An 18,245-nucleotide genomic window follows, 5' to 3' on the forward strand; every position below is an offset into this window, starting at 1 on the left:
CACAGGAAGTACAATATACATTTGTCCTGTAGCCATAACATCACAGGTTAAATCCCCTTAACATGTGTGTGAAGTTAAAGGTGCTATAGATTCTTATGTAGAGTAATCATTTAAAAAAGAAAATACATCCAGAGCTTTTTGAAAGGTGCAAAGAATTATTGCTGGTTCAAAATGGATGCTGTTTACATGTTGCAGGCATGTATGCCCTCCCTACTAAATTACCTATGATGATGATCTATTGACTTTAAAGTTTTATATATATATAATATTAAGAAATGTATTATATTATTCCCTGTATTCACACAATAGACAATGAAATAACAATGTTGAAATGTCCTTAAGCAAGATTTTGAAATCCCAGCATTTTGAAACAGCTCCAGGGGTGCTGATATACTTATGATGTATGTGTCTCAGAGACGGATGTGTAAAGAAACAGTACATTCCTAATTGACCTATCTCAAACCCCACCCACCTTTTTCTGATCCTCCAATCACAACTGTTGCTGATTGGAGGCAACAGTTGTGATTGGAGGATGAAGAAAAGAGGGGTGGGGTTTGAGATAGGTCAATTCTTCTGTGAAATATGGCATTTCTTAGCACTCCGCGTGCCTAATATTCCTGTTTGCTTTGGTTTGGAACGAAACAAAAGTTACACGGCCACTCCATCTCTTAGGAATTTTAATTTTCTCCTCCACACATTCAATAAATACAAAATACAACCCAGCTTCATGTTTATAACAACACTGATAGAGATTCATAAAATATTACATAATACTGAAATTCAAAACAGACCGACAACATGAACGACATGATGTGACAGAAACGGAAGGGGAGGCTGAAGACCGAGCGGAAGTGAATGTTTACATGTACAGTAATGTTACGTTGGCTCTAACGCACATCTCAGAATGTGACTTCTGTTCAAACAGTTGATCCCCATTCATACAAACACACTGGACCGGGTTGAAAGGCAAAGTCTGATTGACAAGTTTTGTATGGTGCGGTCATTTTAATTGGATAGATGTGAGAGGGTGAGTGCTGATTGATTGAAGAGACAGATAGGGATGCTAGCTTTAGTTTCTTTGAGAGTGTGTGTGTCTGTGTGAGTCTCTGTGTTTTATAGTTTCTTGAACTCCACCTTGCCACCCAGCAAGTTTACTGCCTTGTATGTCTGTGCTGCTGATTAGTGGTACACTTTACCAGTGGAAATACACACACGCGCGCAAACGCTCACACATACAACACTATTCTCACCGTCTCCAAGGGAGAACACCGAGAGCTACCGAAGGCTGTACTTCATATAAAGAAGCCCTGTCGTTGAAATCAATTACATACAATCCATTTACAATTTACAATGTACATCCATTCGCCTGCAAAGACAAGCATGACTTCTGTCTGCGCCAGGGTTTGGTGTCGACTGACTTTTCAATCTCGGTTCAAGAGTAGCTACCTTTCAGCGGAGAGCTTCGGTGGACAAAGCTCTCGGTATTCACCTCCTGAATTAATGAAATTGAAAGAAAATGTGAACCCCAACCCTGACTTGTACACGGCCACAGGAGAAGCTGTATTCATAGGGTTACATCGCAGACATCTTGGTCTGCAGGTGGTTATCATTAAACGACAACCGTGGCAAATGAGCTGTGGCATTTTGGCATATTTGGTTGGCATGACTCGTCACAAGATCACTGTGAACAGGAAACCGGGGGGGGGGGGGTCTATTTGGGTTTGTAAGTTTCCCGACACACCGAAGGGGAGAGAAAAAAAATTAAATAAAACTTCATGAAATGAAATTCCAACTAAGAACTGAGAGAAAAGACACAGAAAGAAAGGTGGCAAGCAGCAGGACGTTTTCCGGTCTGGTTGGTCCACTTCTGAGCTTCATCCCTTCTGTCAGTGAGTCTTTGGAAGGTGAACGTCTATCTTCTCCTTCATTCCGCTTCCTCCTTGGCTTTTTTTATTTATTTTTTTAAATGTTCATTACAATCCAGAGGCTGATTACAGGGTGGGTACTGGGGGAGGGGTTGAGAAGGAGAGGGTGGGCTCGGCTAACCCAGTGTGCAGGTCTAGGTAGGCTCATGGGGGTAGGGTTTGGGGTGGGATGAGGGGCACAGGGGTGGGGTGAGGGGCGTAGGGGTGGGGTGAGGGGTACAGGGGTGGGATGAGGGGCGTAGGGGTGGGATGAGGGGCACAGGGGTGGGATGAGGGGCGTAGGGGTGGGATGAGGGTGGGGAGACGGTGTTCCTTCAGCTGTGTCTCCACTGACTCTTCCTTTTATCTGGAACCTTCACAAGCTCCTCCTCCTCTCTGGACTCTACGGAACAAGAACATGTTCGTGAGTATGTAGCTTAATGTATATATGACTTTCTATATGTCCTAGGATGGTGTGTCTTGTGTGTGTGTGTATATCTCACCTAGGCACTCTGGACAGCACTTTCCCTCTTTGCGGATGGTGTGGGTGCATGTCAACTCTGGGCATTGCTTCTTCTGACACTTAGTATCACCATGCTGGAGAGGGAAAGAGAGAGAGAAAGAGAAGGTGGAGGGACAGAGAGGAGGCATGTTTAGGAATGCAATGAATCTCCTATAATGCAGTGAAACCAAGGAATACTCTACGCTTTTCAACTCCAAATACCAGAGCTCCCATATTGCTGTTGGAATCAACATACAGTAGATTGAAAGTTGAAAATCCCATAGTGAGTTTTACTTTCATGTAGACCCTTTTGTAAAGAAGTAACTAGAAGGGATGGTTGAAGTTATTTGGGTGGTGGCACTGGTGGGGTAACTTCAGATCTACAAGGTTCTTTAACTTCAGATCTACAAGATTATTTAACTTCAGATCTACAAGGTTCTGTAGCTTCAGATCTACAAGGTTCTTTAACTTCAGATATACAAGGTTCTGTAGATTCAGATCTACAAGGTTCTTTAACTTCAGATCTACACGGTTCTTTAACTTCAGATCTACAAGGTTCTTTAACTTCAGATCTACACGGTTCTTTAACTTCAGATCTACACGGTTCTTTAACTTCAGATCTACAAGGTTCTTTAACTTCAGATCTACACGGTTCTTTAACTTCAGATCTACAAGGTTCTGTAACTTCAGATCTACACGGTTCTTTAACTTCAGATCTACAAGGTTCTGTAACTTCAGATCTACAAAGATCTGCAAAAAACGTCATTATCTTAACCTCTTCCGCCCGTGCAGTCCGAGAGGCGGACCGCAAATGACATCACGTCATAAATCAAGCTCTGCAGACTGTCTGACAAAATTATCGTTTTATTTTTCAAACGTATTCAAGTATAAACATCATAACCATGTCACAACAGCAGTTATAATGTATATTATCATCAATATGTTAGTTTACCAATAGGTTAAAGTGTTATTAGTGCGATTTTAGTATTCGTTTTTGTGTTGTTTGTATTTTAGGCAGATAAAAAATAAAAAATAGGGCTCCGGGCTTAAGAGGTTAAAACAACTGAAACACAACCCTAACCCCCCCCCCCGCGATCAGCTGAGGCTCACACTTACATCACACCAGCAGTTGATGCACTTCATCTCGCCCACCAGCGGCACGCGAGGGTGCCAGTTGTCACTGTTCTGGTAGTAGTGTTTGCCGAACTTGCAATGGCGTGGGCCATCGGCCTGCATCGTGTCTGTGTGCTCCAGGCCCGCGGGGCTGCGCTCCTCCTCCGGACACTCCTTGCAGCAGTCCGAGGGGCTCCGCCGCACCGGGCGGCTGCAGGTCAGCAGGGGACACGTCACTTTCTCACAGTGCACCTCGCCTGTCGCCCCCTGGAGGTGAGGAGGATGAGGAAGAGAGACATTGTAAGGGGAAACGTTGAGACATTATTAGTTTGATGGATAGTTACACATCACGGTGAGTCATGGTAGGAGCAGCAAGAGAGGGCCCACATGCTTAGAAATGTATTCATTCAAGTTGGAATGGATACAAATACATATCTTCATGTCAAATGGTAAAAATGCCAGTGCTAGCCTAAGGTTAAAGAGAAAGCTAAGGGGAAAGCTGGGTAGGCGGAGTGCATAAATGACTATCACTCCACCCTCCTTTAGCAAGGCACTTAGCCCCCAATTGCTCCAGTGAAGCTGGATAGTAGCAAAAAGTAGAGGGATTGATTGATTGATTGAAAATTTTATTAACAGATTGCAAAATGGGTACAGTACAGTACAGCTCAATACATACAATTGTTAAGGGGATGCAGACCAGAGAAAGACTTTCGTCTTGTTTACATCAGGGTCCCCCATTTTCAATTCATCATAACATATATATATGACATACACGACATACAGATAGACAGTACTGCTACATCCATACATTTATGACATACCAGATTTGCAAATACAGTATTGTTTGTGATTCAAAAAGAGTCCAGAAAAGAGAGTATATACATTTGACATAGAAACTACATTGGAGGAGGTTGGGTAGGTGGGGTGGGGTTGAGTGGGGGGGGGGGGGGGGGGGGGACTGTACATTGGAGGTGGTTGGGTGGGGGGGGGGGGGGGGGGGGGGTTGGGTAGGAGGGGTGGGGGGGGGACACTGTACAACTGTACAAGCAAAACTGCACATTGGAATATTGACAAAACCATACTTGGTCATTTACTGTACATTGGAGGGGGTTGGGTTAGGACATTTACAGGGGCCAGTTTCAAATTGCAGTCTCCCGTAGGTGTTCTTTGAGAGTGGTTTTGAAAGTGGGTAGTGATTCACATTCCTTTACAGCTTTGGGTAGGGCGTTCCACATTGATGTGGCATAATTCCGAAACGTGTTTAGTCCCTTGTTTAAGCCGAATCTGGGTTTAACATGATTTGTGGAGCTCCCTCTGGTGTTGTGATCGTGGTATTCACTGACCTTTGGGAAGTATTTTGCCATGTACATGGGTACCTTGGTCGTGTAGTGTATCTTGTAGACCAGGCCCATTGCAAGTTGCTGTACTCTGTCGTCTACTCTAAGCCATCCTAGGTTGTCAAAGTGGGCAGGGGTGAGGTGGGTTCTAGGAGTAAGGTCAAGCAGTAGTCTGACCAGTTTGTTTTGAGATGTTTGTAATTTTGTTTTTAGCGCCTTTGAGGTGCTTTGGTACCATGAGGTGCAAGCATAGTCGTAGTACCCTTGAATGAGTGCTCCTGCCAGAGTCTTCAGGTTATTCTTGTTTACAAGAGAGGAGATCCGGTACAAGAATCGAGTTCGTTGGTTGACTTTTTTTTATTACATTGGATGCCATTTTGTCACAGGAAAGATTTGCCTCTAGGATGGAACCCAGGTAGGTAATTTCTTCTTTCCTTGTGACAATATTGTCACCCACTGTAACTGAGAAGCCGTCGGTCTTGCTGAGTTTGTTATTTGAACCGAAGAGAATGGACTCTGTTTTGCCCATGTGTAATAGTTTGTTATCAGCGAGCCATATGCAGATTTTGCCTAGTTCCGAGCGGAGGGTTTTTTCAACCTGTAACTTGTTCTTGTCAGAGACCAGCAGGGCTGAGTCGTCCGCAAACAGGAACAAGTTGCAGTCACAAGCTGACGACATGTCATTTGCATAAATTAGGAACAGTAGCGGTTTACCTCCACCATCTGTTCTCTCCCCTCCAGGTAGGATTGCATCCAGCTCACTGATAGACTATCAAAACCAATTGCTTTTAGCTTGTCAATCAGAATGGAGTGATTGACAGTGTCGAAGGCCTTTTGTAGGTCCAGCATGACCATGCCGCAGTATTTGCCCGCGTCCACCTCTTGTTTGATGTGGTCATTTAAATAGAGAAGGCATGTGTCAGTGGAGTGGGATGTTCTGAAGCCAGATTGGAATTCGTAGATTCGTTTTTTTTTACGCAAGGTACTTTTCGACCTGTTCGTATAAAAATAATTCCATGACTTTCGAGATGGAGGTAAGGATAGAAACAGGGCGGTAGTTGCCTGGGTCTAATTTGCTGCCCTTTTTGTGCAGGGGTGTTACTCTCGGGACTGGGCAGCTTCCAGTGTGATTGTGAGGAAATATATGACAGTGAAGACCATACATGCTCAGCAAATCTAGCTGAGTGGTGTTTTTTGTTGTTGTTATGAAAAGTTGCTCATGCCTTGAATTCTTTGGAATCTTTGTTCACCCTTGTCTTTGTATTCAAGAACATTGGTATCTCAAACTTTATGTTTATCATCGGTTTTGTTATTTATTTATTTAAAAGTTTTCCTGCGCCAGTTCACTGAAACCTAGAATGAGGTCTAGAAGGAAACAACATGTCTACCTTGCAGGTGCAGATGGCACACTTGATGTAGCCGAAGGGAGGGACGAAGGGGTGCCACGTGGTGCCGGGGGCGTGCATCTTCTGGTCCCCCTCAAAGTAACAACCTGGAAACACAAGAGACAAGCGAAGGTTAGCCCGGGACAAATCGCTAGCGTGAAAACAGCTGAATCGTCGTGATTTAACATCTACCTGCAGGCTCAGAGAGAGAGAGAGAGGGGGGGGGGGGGAGAGAGGGAATGGGGAAAGGCAGTGGGAGAGAAGGAGGGAGAAAGGGATAGAGGAAGAGACAAGAGAGAAGGGGAGAGAGAGGTGGACGATAAAAGGAGGGAGAGGGAGCGATAGAGAAAAGAGGAGGAAGAGGGAGATATATACTGTATATATAGACAGAGAGAGAGACAGACAGAGAGGGAGAAAGAGAGGAGAAAAAGAGGGCAGACAAAGAATGACAGAGACAGAATGAGAGAGACTAGAGAGAGGGCAGTCAGACAGAGAAGACTGTATCTATACAGTACCTTCAGGATGTTCTTCCAGCCTCTCAGGAGCTTTCATGTCCTTGGGCTCCTTCCTCTCTGAACAGGAACAAGGAAATGGAGACATAAAACACAAGGTTGGTTTACAGCTTTACGATCACTGCAGGGAGCAAGGGTCTGTTTGGGACTTTACCCAAAAGTATAAAGACATACACGCAACCCAGTAAACAAACACTCCTAGTAAAACGTGGTCGCAACAAACCTCATTTCACATACACACGCACCCTCTCTCTCTCTCTCTCTCTCTCTCTCTCTCTCTCCAGGTGAAGCTCCAGGTGGTCCAGAACAGGGCAGCACGGTTGGTACTGGGCTGCTCACTAAGGTCTAATGTGAGCCGTATGCATGCCCGCCTCTCTTGGCTTAACGTTGAAAATAGATTGTCTTTTAATATACTTGTGCTGTTCAAGTTGGTCATGAGCAGTAAGACTCCTGTTTTTATACATAATCTGATTGTTTTTAGTAATACTGTGCACGAGCATTACACTAGAGGTTCCAGTAGTGGGCAGCTTGAATTGCCAGGTCCTAGAACCAGCGCTCTGGGGAGATATTTTATTTTTAGAGCATTAACTCTGTGGAATGGCCTGCCTCGGAACCTCTGCTGCATTTACAGTAGATTCACTTTTAAAAAGAATCTTAAATTGTTTTTAAATTGTTTTTAACACAAGTAATTTTTTGTTTTTGTTTTACACTAATGTAATTTTAGCTATATTAATTGTTACAGTAGGTTCATTATGCATTGTGTGTACTGACTTTTAATAATTTTGTTTTTTGCAATAGTGATTGTTTTTGTGTGTTTTTTTGTGTGTGGACCCCAGGAAGACTAGCTGGTTGCTATCGCACCAGCTAATGGGGATCCCTAATAAAATCAAATCAAATCTCTCTCTCTCTCTCTCTCTCTCTCTCTCTCTCTCTCTCTCTCTCTCTCTCTCTCTCTCTCTCTCTCTCTCTCTCTCTCTCTCTCTCTCACACACTCACACACACACAAACAAACAAACATGCAATCACTGTAATCTCTCTTGCTGACCCTGTTGTGTGTGTACATTACACACATATGTACACTCTCTCTCTCTCTCACCATCACAGACGGGGCAGCACTTGTCCTCAGGCTGCATGGTTCGAGAGCAGGTCAGTACGGGGCAGATGACAGGATCACAGATGACTGTCCTCTTCTACACAGCGGAGAGAGGGGGGGGGGGTGTTGTTAATTACACGACAGCTCATAACGTAGTAAAACCAATATCTATAATGTAATCTATAGTGTAATGATCTCAATACAGAATTTAAAATTCGAGAAGTACGTTCAATACAGTATCGAAATTTAAACCTGTATTGGCAATTCTCTTCTTGTTCTCTTCTCTAGGTCTCAAATGTTATTTATCTCTGTTTAACAGGTGGTATGATATGGCTACTGCTATTGGCATCATGTTTAAAGCTTGTTTCTAATCGTTTATGACTTTTAAATTATTTTGATTTTATTTATTTAAAATAATATTTAAATCTTTCTCAGCCAAACCAAGCTGTGTAATATATATACATTATCTATAGCTCTGTAATATGACTACATTTTAACGCATTAGGAATCGAATCGAGACTTCAGAATTTAAATACGTATCTATATCTGAAAATGTGTGCATCATTAGACCCCCTGCTATACACTGATGTCTGTCTCCAGTCTCTCTCGTACCAGTCCCTCTCGTACCAGTCTCTCTCGTACCAGTCTCTCACGAACCAGTCTCTCTCATACCAGTCTCTCACGTACCAGTCTCTCTCGTACCAGTCTCTCTCATACTAGTCTCATATCAGTCTCTCTCGTACCAGTCTTTCTCATACCAGTCTCTCTCATACCAGTCTCTCACGTACCAGTCTCTCTAATACCAGTCTCTCTCGTACCAGTCTCTCTCATACCAGTCTCTCTCGTACCAGTCTCTCTCGTACCAGTCTCTCTAATACCAGTCTCTCTCGTACCAGTCTCTCTCCTACCAGTCTCTCTCATACCTGGCAGCTGCAGGAGAAACAGCGGTCGTAGTTGGGGGTCCAGTTGGAGCCATGTGCGTGGTGCTGGCCCTCGAAGAAGCAGGTCTGGGGGTCTTTCTTCAGCTCCTCTGGGTCCCGGACGAACTGGCCATCAAACTCTGTCTCCTCCACCTCCCCCCTGGAACCAAACTCACAGCTGTTGGGGATGTGAACCTGGGGAGAGAGAGAGAGAGAGAGAGAGAGAGAGAGAGAGAGAGAGAGAGAGAGAGAGAGAGAGAGAGAGAGAGAGAGAATAGAGAGAAGATTATTTTACTGATTGGAATGTGTCTGTCTGTGTCTCCCTCTTAAATACACACACTCCTCATCCTACACGTATGAATTACACCGGGTGGGGTTTGTGGTTCAGTGCTTTACACGAGGGCACTTAAGCAGATATATAGATGTAATACACTCTCCAGCTGCTAGCTCACAGCTGGGATGCACCCTCCTGGTGGTGTGGGCTTTCAAACCAAAGACTTTCCTTTTGGTTATAGGTCAGCCTCTCTACTACATGTTAGAGACTCTCTAGAGCGAGCGAGAGAGAGAGAGGGAAAGAAGAGAGCGAGGGAGGTAAGGGGGAAGATGGGAAGGAAGGAAGCACGGAAATAGCAGAAGAACAGTAGAATAACAAAGCATTTGAGAGGCAGAGTCAGAACAGAACAGAACCAGGAGAGTAGAGATATGGAGGGGAAAGATCAGGAGGCAGAGATGTGTCCTGCAGGCAGCAGGGGAAAGAGCAGGAGGCAGAGATGTGTCCTGCAGGCAGCAGGGGAAAGAGCAGGAGGCAGAGATGTGTCCTGCAGGCAGCAGGGGAAAGAGCAGGAGGGACAGGCAGCCAGCGGGGAGGTCGGGACATGAGTGATTTGTTGGCCACACCTGACTAGAGGCCCGTGTCGAGTTGACTTGTTAATTGGTCCTAAATGGAGCGTTCAGCCGCCTTTTTCCGCTCGGCGCTCCGAGGCAGATGGCTGTTTATGTGTCAGACCTGTTTGCTATTAAAACGCCTGGACCCTCCTGTGTGTGTGTGTTGTGTGTGTGTGTGTGTGTGTGTGTGTGTGTGTGTGTGTGTGTGTGTGTGTGTGTGTGTGTGTGTGTGTGTGTGTGTGTGTGTGTGTGTGTGTGTGTGTGTGATCCCTTTTCTTTATTACTACCTGGCAGCTAGAAAGAGCTCATCAACCACAATATGCTTGTGTAATTGTATGGTTGGTGAGTGTGTGCATGTTTGTGTGTGTGTGCATTTATGTATTTGTACATGTGTGTTTGTATCTGTGTGCATGCAAGTGTGTGTGTGTGTGTGTGTGTGTTTGTTTGTTTGTTTGTTTGTTTGCACCCCAATAAACTTTTACTTTTCAACAAAAACCACTGTGAGCACCAAACACCTGCCAGTGAAAGTGTGTTTGTGTGGCACACTTTCACACTTTCACACACACACACACACACACACACACACACACACACACACACACACACACACACACACACACACACACACACACACACACACACACACACACACACACACACACACACACACACACACACACACACACACACACACACACACACACACACACACACACACACACACACACACACACACACACACACACACACACACACACACACACACACACACACACACACACAAGGGAGGAGGAGGCCCAGAGGAGTAGGAGGATCAGAGAAGGAGGCCTCACTAATGCCCCTCTTCACCTCATTTTCCTCAATCTTCCTCCTTGCTGTTTTTTACTGTTCAAGAACATGGGATAATACTGGTGTGTGTTAAACACCCAATTAATCCAAATATAAGACAATGCATAGTTGCACACCAATTACTGTACCTAGATACTTGTAGGGTACAACTACTGTTACTGGCTGTAATTCCTTTAAGTCTATATATTAGAAAGTTCTTACTATTTTACAGTCAAATAGGAGTTAGGAGTCATACTACCCTTCTACCACCAATGAAAAAACCACAATTGATCCAAACATGCTGGGCTGGGGTTTTAAAGAGCATTTCAGCTGCCTCATCGTAATCCAACAACAAGTTCGACTATTAAGAGTGGTCACAGTGGACTACTTTACCAAGGGATTCAAGTAGTTACTTTGATTTTGAAAATAACTGAACCATTGGGTAATGTGGAAGTTGGCCTTCTTCTGATGAAACCATAGCCTATTTTTCGATGTTACTAAACTATATCACTCCCCCTGATGAGCTAAACATACCTTAACTGCCACCGTTGGCATTTGAATCACTTACGAATCAATTGGTCACACAGCTTTGGCGGCATAGAATCGTGTGAAACAGCTTCCCAGATCCCTCCTTTTTACACCTCACTTTAAGCGTCTCATCGTGTCACGTACGGTAGTAAAACGGTTGTATTGTAGCAGTAAAATGGTGTGTTAGTGGAGCAGCTTAAGTTGTGTAGTAAAAGTCATGTCACGGCTGTCTGATGTTCTGTGGACAAGGTGCCCACCTGGGTACTTGTGGAGTACAGTCGGCTAACTGGCTAATCTTGCTACCAGTAACCAGTAGGCTATTACTTTATACCTGTTAACATTACAAATGCATATGGGTTTCTGTCAGTAACCTACAGACAGCAGTGACCACCAAAGCTATTATCTATGGATGGGACATGGATCCATTCACTTCAAGTATTGCGATTCTTTGTTGTGACGATTTAGATAAGTCTATGGGGTAGGATTCGGTAGCCTTCACAGGCAGCATTGTTGAGTAAATCCCACCAGCTCCCTGTGTGTCTCACCCGTCCTCGAATCTCTCCTCTGGGGTTGAGCTTGGTGCTGACCTGGATGAAGGCTGTGCCTCTGTCCAGGTGACGCAACAAGTCCACACTGACGTCCTTCAACACACCCTGGGCCTGGGGAGAAGAGGAAGAGAAGAGGAAGAGTAGAGAAGAGAAGAGGAGAGGAAGATAAGAGGAAGAGACGAGAAGAGGAAGAGAAGGAAGAGAAGAGGAAGAGAAGAGGAAGAGATGAGAAGAGGAAGAGAAGAGAAGAGGAAGCGAAAGAGAAGAGGAAGAGTAGAGAAGAGAAAGAGAAGATGATGATGAGAAGAGAAAGAGAAGAGAAGAGGAGAGAAGAGGAGAAAAGAGGAAGAGACGAGAAGAGACGAGAAGAGAAAGAGAAGAGGAAGAGACGAGAAGAGGAAGAGTAGAGAAGAGAAGAGAAGAGGACAGGATAGAAGAGAAAGAGGAGAAGAGAAAGAGAAGGGAAGAGAAAAATAAGAGAAAGAAAAGAGAAGAGAAGATGAGAGAAGAGACAAGAAGAGAAGAGAAGTAAGAGAAAAGAAAAATACATTGTTTTAGATTCACAATCGAAATATGTGTGTCTGAGTCTGTGTTTGTCTCTGTGTGTTCATCTGTTAATTTCCTATTTGCATGTTTCCATATACCTGTGAGCCGTAGAAGCCTGTCAGCACCCTCTTGTGATTGGCACTGCTCTCGTCCATCTCTACGATTTCTGCCAATCCTTGGAGGTGGGCATTGACGGCGACGTCGTCGCTCCTGCTGAGTCCCACCACCACGATCTCATAGTGGAGGTGACACTGTGGGTCCACAGACATCCACGCATGGCCCCCTGCCCCGGTGCGCACAGGGGGGACCACAAACTGGCCTGCCAGGGGGACAGGCAGCTCTGGGGGGAGAGGAGAAGAGGAGAGGAGACAGTTAAAACAGGCACCTTACCAGAAACCAAAGCAGATTTATTATGAATATAATCCCACATCGAATACTATAAACAGTCATCTGGTTTAAGAGTTATTGAAAGTTAATGAGCATGAATCTGTCGTCTGAGTGAGGTTAGCTGGGGGACACATGTCTCCGTGAAGCAATAAATACAGCTCAGTCAAAAATAAATTAGAAATACAAAGAAACACAGCCTAAAGACCTCAAGGAGGGACAAAAAAAAGTAAAAATGTGTTGTATTCTAACAAACAAAAGGAAGACTTACAAGCAAATATCTAACATACTGAAGACCTTAGCGTGAATCTTTCTTATGGCTTCATGCCATATTGGTGAGTGATACAACTTCAGCTCAGTCTACTGCTGCATTGGTTGTTGCTCTTGATAACAATGTCTGCTAAATGCCTTAAAGGGCCAACTGCCTCGTTTTAAACATTGTCTAGCATGCTGTTGACTTGTACAGGCCATAATTTCACTGAGCACTTTAATATTGAGAAACGTAGCACTGTGTCCTCTCACCAGACTCCCATACAATGCAATGGTTGCAAGTGTTCCAAAACCACGAGATATGTCCTTTTCCAAACCACGAAGCTCACAGTGTAATGTTTTGTACAGTCTTCATACGTTCTACCGAGGAAATGCAAACCATACATTGTGTCAAACATTATAATGAGTTTCATTGGCTTGGTCTTTCATTTCGTTTCATTGAAACTTATATAGCATGAAGCCTATGAAATGTTTCTCAATACTAAAGCGATCAGTGAAATTATAGCCTGTACTAGTCAACATCCAGACGATGTAAACATAGAGCATGAGTAAAAAAAATAAGAAGAATGAACCCGTCATTTAACCCTTTCACTACCACACTACCAAATGGTTAACCCTTTCGCTGCGACAATACAGAAGGTTAACCCTTTTCACTGCGACACAACAAAGGGTTAACCCTTTCACTACCACACTACAGAAAGTTAACCCTTTCACAACCACAAACCGTCTGTAGTGTGGTAGTGAAAGGGTTAACCTTCTGTAGTGTGGTAGTGAAAGGGTTAAAAGCAGTATTAAAAAATACCCCCCCCCCCCCCCACACCTACCATGTCTGGGGGCCTCCAGGCCGCTGTAGAGCAGAGCCTTGATCTGTCCTCTCAGCTCCCCGTCCTGGCTGTGAGCCGTGGCCACGTTGATGAAGAGCTCACTCTGCAGCAGCATGTGGATGTGGCGCGCCTCCAGGCGGCTCCAGCTGCCCACCGCGCGCCCCGTGGACCCCTGGTACTCGGGCGTCAGGTCATACAGCACAGAGCGCTTGTTCCTCCGCCGGGGCTTCAGCTCGATGGTGAGGCCCACCACGTCGCTGGACAGGCCCGCCACCTGCACCTGGAGGTATGGGGGGGGGGGGCTGTTATGGTCCTGTTCTGTCATTTGTGACTTCGGCTCAGTTGCACTATTAGTTTAAATGTTCCGGTCACTGGTGTGATTCATTGCGTTCAGTCCATGTCAGATTTACTGAATTCAGTTCTTGAGGGTTAATATCACACACAGTTACAGACTATATGTTCAAAGGGCCACATAATAGGAATAGGAAATAGGAAAATCAAATCAAATCCATACCTGGTAGTCCAATGTGCCGTTGTCATGGAGATTGAAGATGGCGGAGCCGACGCCTCCGGTCTTCCCAGGACTCAACACGCCGCCACTGGACATCACACTCTGGATGGCTAGAGAGAGAGAGAGAGAGAGAGAGAGAGACACTGGACATCACACTCTGGATGGCGAGAGAGAGAGAGACACTGGACATCACACTGGATGGCTAGAGAGAGAGAGAGACACTGGACATCACACTCTGGATGGCTAGAGAGAGAGAGAGAGAGACACTGGACATCACACTCTGGATGGCGAGAGAGAGAGAGACACTGGACATCACACTGGATGGCTAGAGAGAGAGAGAGACACTGGACATCACACTCTGGATGGCTAGAGAGAGAGAGAGAGAGAGGGACATTTCTCAAATCAAGACATCCACAATCTCCCTATGGATTTCACCGCAATCTGAATTGAATCTGATCTGAGTTCAGCTGCAGGACATGGCAAGTGTAGCGGAGGCTGCAGGATGAGGCAATGTTCTCTGTGTCCGATTCTAATTCTGCGGGTTGTTCTGAGGTAAATTGAGGGGCGGAGGGAAGGGTGGGTAGTGAAGGCCAGGGTACATTCCCTCACGTCGTACTAACCCCACACACACACACAACACACATGGTAGAAGCCGCACATTCCCAATACCATCCCTTATGGGGTGTGTGTCTGTGCAAAATGGATGACTCCTAAATCATGTCATAAATGTTTGTGACACATGCACACATCCACACACACAGACACACAGACACACACACACACACACACACACACACACACACACACACACACACACACACACACACACACACACACACACACACACACACACACACACACACAGCAACCCAAGGTTGAGTGTTGTGAATGAGGTAAGCCCTATTGAACGCAGAGAGCTTAAGGAGAACAGACTGAGGGACTGTGAGAAATGGGGAAAGAAAATTTAATAAAAGGAGCGAAGGAGTAACAGTGAAAGAATTAAAGAAAAAAAAGGAGAAGCAGAGATGGAAAAAGTAAGCAATGATGAAAAGAGAGACAGAGAGACGCAACAAAGACACACCGAGACATGATGACATCGAGTGATTAGAGATGACAAGGCAATTACTGTAAGAAAGAGAGTATGGTGAGATGAGGGGAAGGAATGAGAGGGAGAGAGAGAGAGGGAGGGAAGGAGAGAGGGAGGGAATGAGATAGAGGGGGGAGGAAGGAAGGAGAGATATGGAGGGATAGAAAGGTAGATATATATATAGAGAATTCAAACTGAGGGAGGGAAATGAAAAGTGAATGAGGGGGGGGCTGAGTAAGAGAGAGAGGGGCTGAGTAAGAAAGAGAGAGAGAGAAAGGCTAAGTAAGAGGGAGGGGGAGAGAGAGAAGGCTGAGTAAGAGAGAGGGAGAGAGAGAAATGGAGAGCGAGAAGGATGAGTAAAAGAGAATGTCAAACCGTTACTACTTTTAAACTCAAAAATAAATAAAAAAGGTTCCTAGAACACCAAACATGTTACCATATATAGGACCTTTATGGTCTTGGTCCTTTTAGCGTTGTAGCCATGTTAAATTATTGTTCTTTTGTTTTAACATGTTTTTATATTGCTCTGTTTTTGTATTTTATTTGTTTTATGTTTGGGGACTGAGGATGAAAATTAGCATCCCTTGCTAAATCCTGTGTATTTACAGTGCATATGTATTGTCCATTAATACATGTTGTCCCTTTCAAATAAACAAATAAATGAAGAGAGAGGGAGAGAGAGAACGAGAGAGAGAGAGAGAAGGCTGAGTAAGTGAGAGACGGAAGAGGTGCAGAGGGAGTGAATGAGGGGGAGGGGAAGAGGGCGAGAGACAAATGACAAGTGATGGAGAGAGGTAAGAGATAGAGAGAGACAGTACAAAGAGAGAGGGAGAGACGGAGATAGAGGTAAAGAGAAGGAGAGAGAGGGATGTAAAAAGAGAGGGAGAGAGACAGAGAGAGAGGGATGTATGAAGAGAGGGAGGGAGAGAGACAGAGGGAGAGAGAAGGATGTAAGAAGGGAGAGACAGAGAGAGGGAGAGAAACAGGGAGAGAGAGAGGGATGTAAGAAGAGAGGGAGAGGAGTTTGTGTTGGCTTTGAATTCTTCACACATAACGTCAAGCTGTTAATCAGTGTGCTGGAACACCAGTATGGAGAGTCAGGTCCAATACACTGACCTTGGCACTGCCGGCATATGTGTGTGTGTGTGTGTGTGTGTGTGTGTGTGTGTGTGTGTGTGTGTGTGTGTGTGTGTGTGTGTGTGTGTGTGTGTGTGTGTGTGTGCGCGCGTGCGTGTGCCACTGCCACTGGTGGAGACAATGTTTTCTGTACCCATGAGAAACATGGGAACCTCTGTTCATATCTGAATCATGTGTGTGTGTGCGTGTGTATGAGTATATACAGTATACTGTATATATGCCAACTTAAATCCCAAACTGGGAGGTCTGTATTAGTGTGTGTGCCTGTGTGTGTGTGTGTGTGTGTGTGTGTGTGTGTGTGTGTGTGTGTGTGTGTGTGTGTGTGGTACTTTCAAGCATGGTAAGTGTGCGTCCCATGAAAGGACCATATGTGGGTGAGCTGAAGTGTCTCAGAGAGGCGGACGGTCCACAACATTCCTGAAAGCTCACACACACATGTACGCATGTGTGCATTTACACACATGTGTTCACACACATACACACACACACATGTCTTGGTGGGCCACCAAGTCAAACAGCCAGGCTATAAACATGGTTTCCCTCCAATGATAAGACATGAAAGGAGAGAGAGAGGGAGAGAGAGAGGGAGAAAGAGAGAGAGAAGAGAGAGTGAGAGTATTTATGAGGAGGCACACACACACACACACACACACACACACACACACACACACACACACACACACGCACGCACGCACGCACGCACGCACGCACTCACACACACACACACACACACACACACACACACACACACACACACACACACACACACACACACACACACACACACACACACACAGATGACCGAGACAGCCAGGAAGGCAGGGCAGGGGCACAAGTGAACATCAACATAAAACACATGATCTTAGCAACCTCTCTGCTCAATGCGTTTCCAGGAGGGTGTAGCTACTGGTCAGACTGACAGCGAGAGGAGAGCTGATAAAACACTGACAGGCTTCCTAAGATGACAAAAGAGCAATGGAATGTAGGGTCGGAGTTGATTCACTTAAAACATTTATGCTCAAGACTCACTTGTTATAAGGTAGATATAAGTATAATAAGTTACTATATAGCTATATATATATATAATAGCTATATAGTAACTTATTATACTGTGGAATTCTCAAGAGTTGTGGCCAGCAATATTTGTCTGAGGGTAGCAACGGTTGTGATTGGAGGATCAAGACAAGAGGGTGGGGCTTGAGATAGGTCCATTGACGGAATTTTAAATGTAATGACCGCATCCCAGATCAACAGCTTGAGCAACTTGACCAACTTTCCTAATTAACTAATGGATTGTAGGCTTGAGGTGCATAAAAAGGGACAGGGCCACTTACTGTCACACGATTTCCTGCCGGTGATGAAGCCAGAGATATGTCGGGGTTCCTGTCCCTCGGTTTCCACTGCGATCTCCAGTTGGCCCCTGGACAGCCAGAAGAGTTCCCGGCTGTTCAGGTCGGTCAGCACCTCAGCGAAGTCTGGGTCCTATAGGCAGATGTACCACTGGTTAGCTTGCGGTAGCACTGGTTAGCTTGTGGTAGCACTGGTTAGCTTGCGGTAGCACTGGTTAGCTTGCGGTAGCACTGGTTAGCTTGTGGTAGCACTGGTTAGCTTGCGGTAGCACTGGTTAACTTGTGGTAGCAGCTCCTGTTAGCTTCCAAGCTTCCACCATACTAACAAGATTGATTCTGTTCAACTGATGTGTCAACAGAAGGTTTTGTGAAAATCCTGTGTTGGCTAGCGAGCCACTATTGCCTCCCACAAGGTGTGTTTTATTTTTATTTATTTAATTTTATAGACTCAGATATAGACATCATCTATGATCATATTCGGATACTCAATAAAGATAAGAAAGATTTAAATTAAATTTAAATCGATATTCAAATAGTTTGGGCCAGTCCTAAGTTAGTTAGACTGTGTGCTTGTTGAACCAC

At 45.0% G+C, this 18,245-nt stretch overlaps 1 protein-coding gene across 1 annotated transcript in view; it reads right to left on the bottom strand.

The window, feature by feature from the left end:
* Positions 1-696: 696 nt before the first annotated feature.
* Positions 697-18,245, bottom strand: part of chrd (chordin) — a 34,333-nt gene continuing 16,784 nt past the window's right edge. Inside the window, exons 10-21 of the mRNA XM_084324583.1 lie at positions 17,649-17,796; positions 14,094-14,200; positions 13,580-13,859; positions 12,200-12,441; positions 11,553-11,666; positions 8,770-8,961; positions 7,850-7,943; positions 6,757-6,813; positions 6,245-6,348; positions 3,523-3,786; positions 2,408-2,501; positions 697-2,307 (exon numbers count right to left, since the gene is read on the bottom strand). Of these exons, the coding sequence (XP_084180709.1) occupies positions 2,240-2,307; positions 2,408-2,501; positions 3,523-3,786; positions 6,245-6,348; positions 6,757-6,813; positions 7,850-7,943; positions 8,770-8,961; positions 11,553-11,666; positions 12,200-12,441; positions 13,580-13,859; positions 14,094-14,200; positions 17,649-17,796 (1,764 nt within the window). The 3' untranslated portion in view covers positions 697-2,239. The remainder of the gene's footprint in view (positions 2,308-2,407; positions 2,502-3,522; positions 3,787-6,244; positions 6,349-6,756; positions 6,814-7,849; positions 7,944-8,769; positions 8,962-11,552; positions 11,667-12,199; positions 12,442-13,579; positions 13,860-14,093; positions 14,201-17,648; positions 17,797-18,245) is intronic.

This window comes from Notolepis coatsorum (genome assembly GCF_963971535.1).
Source record: "Notolepis coatsorum genome assembly, chromosome: 1".
NCBI classification, from domain to species: domain Eukaryota; kingdom Metazoa; phylum Chordata; class Actinopteri; order Aulopiformes; family Paralepididae; genus Notolepis; species Notolepis coatsorum.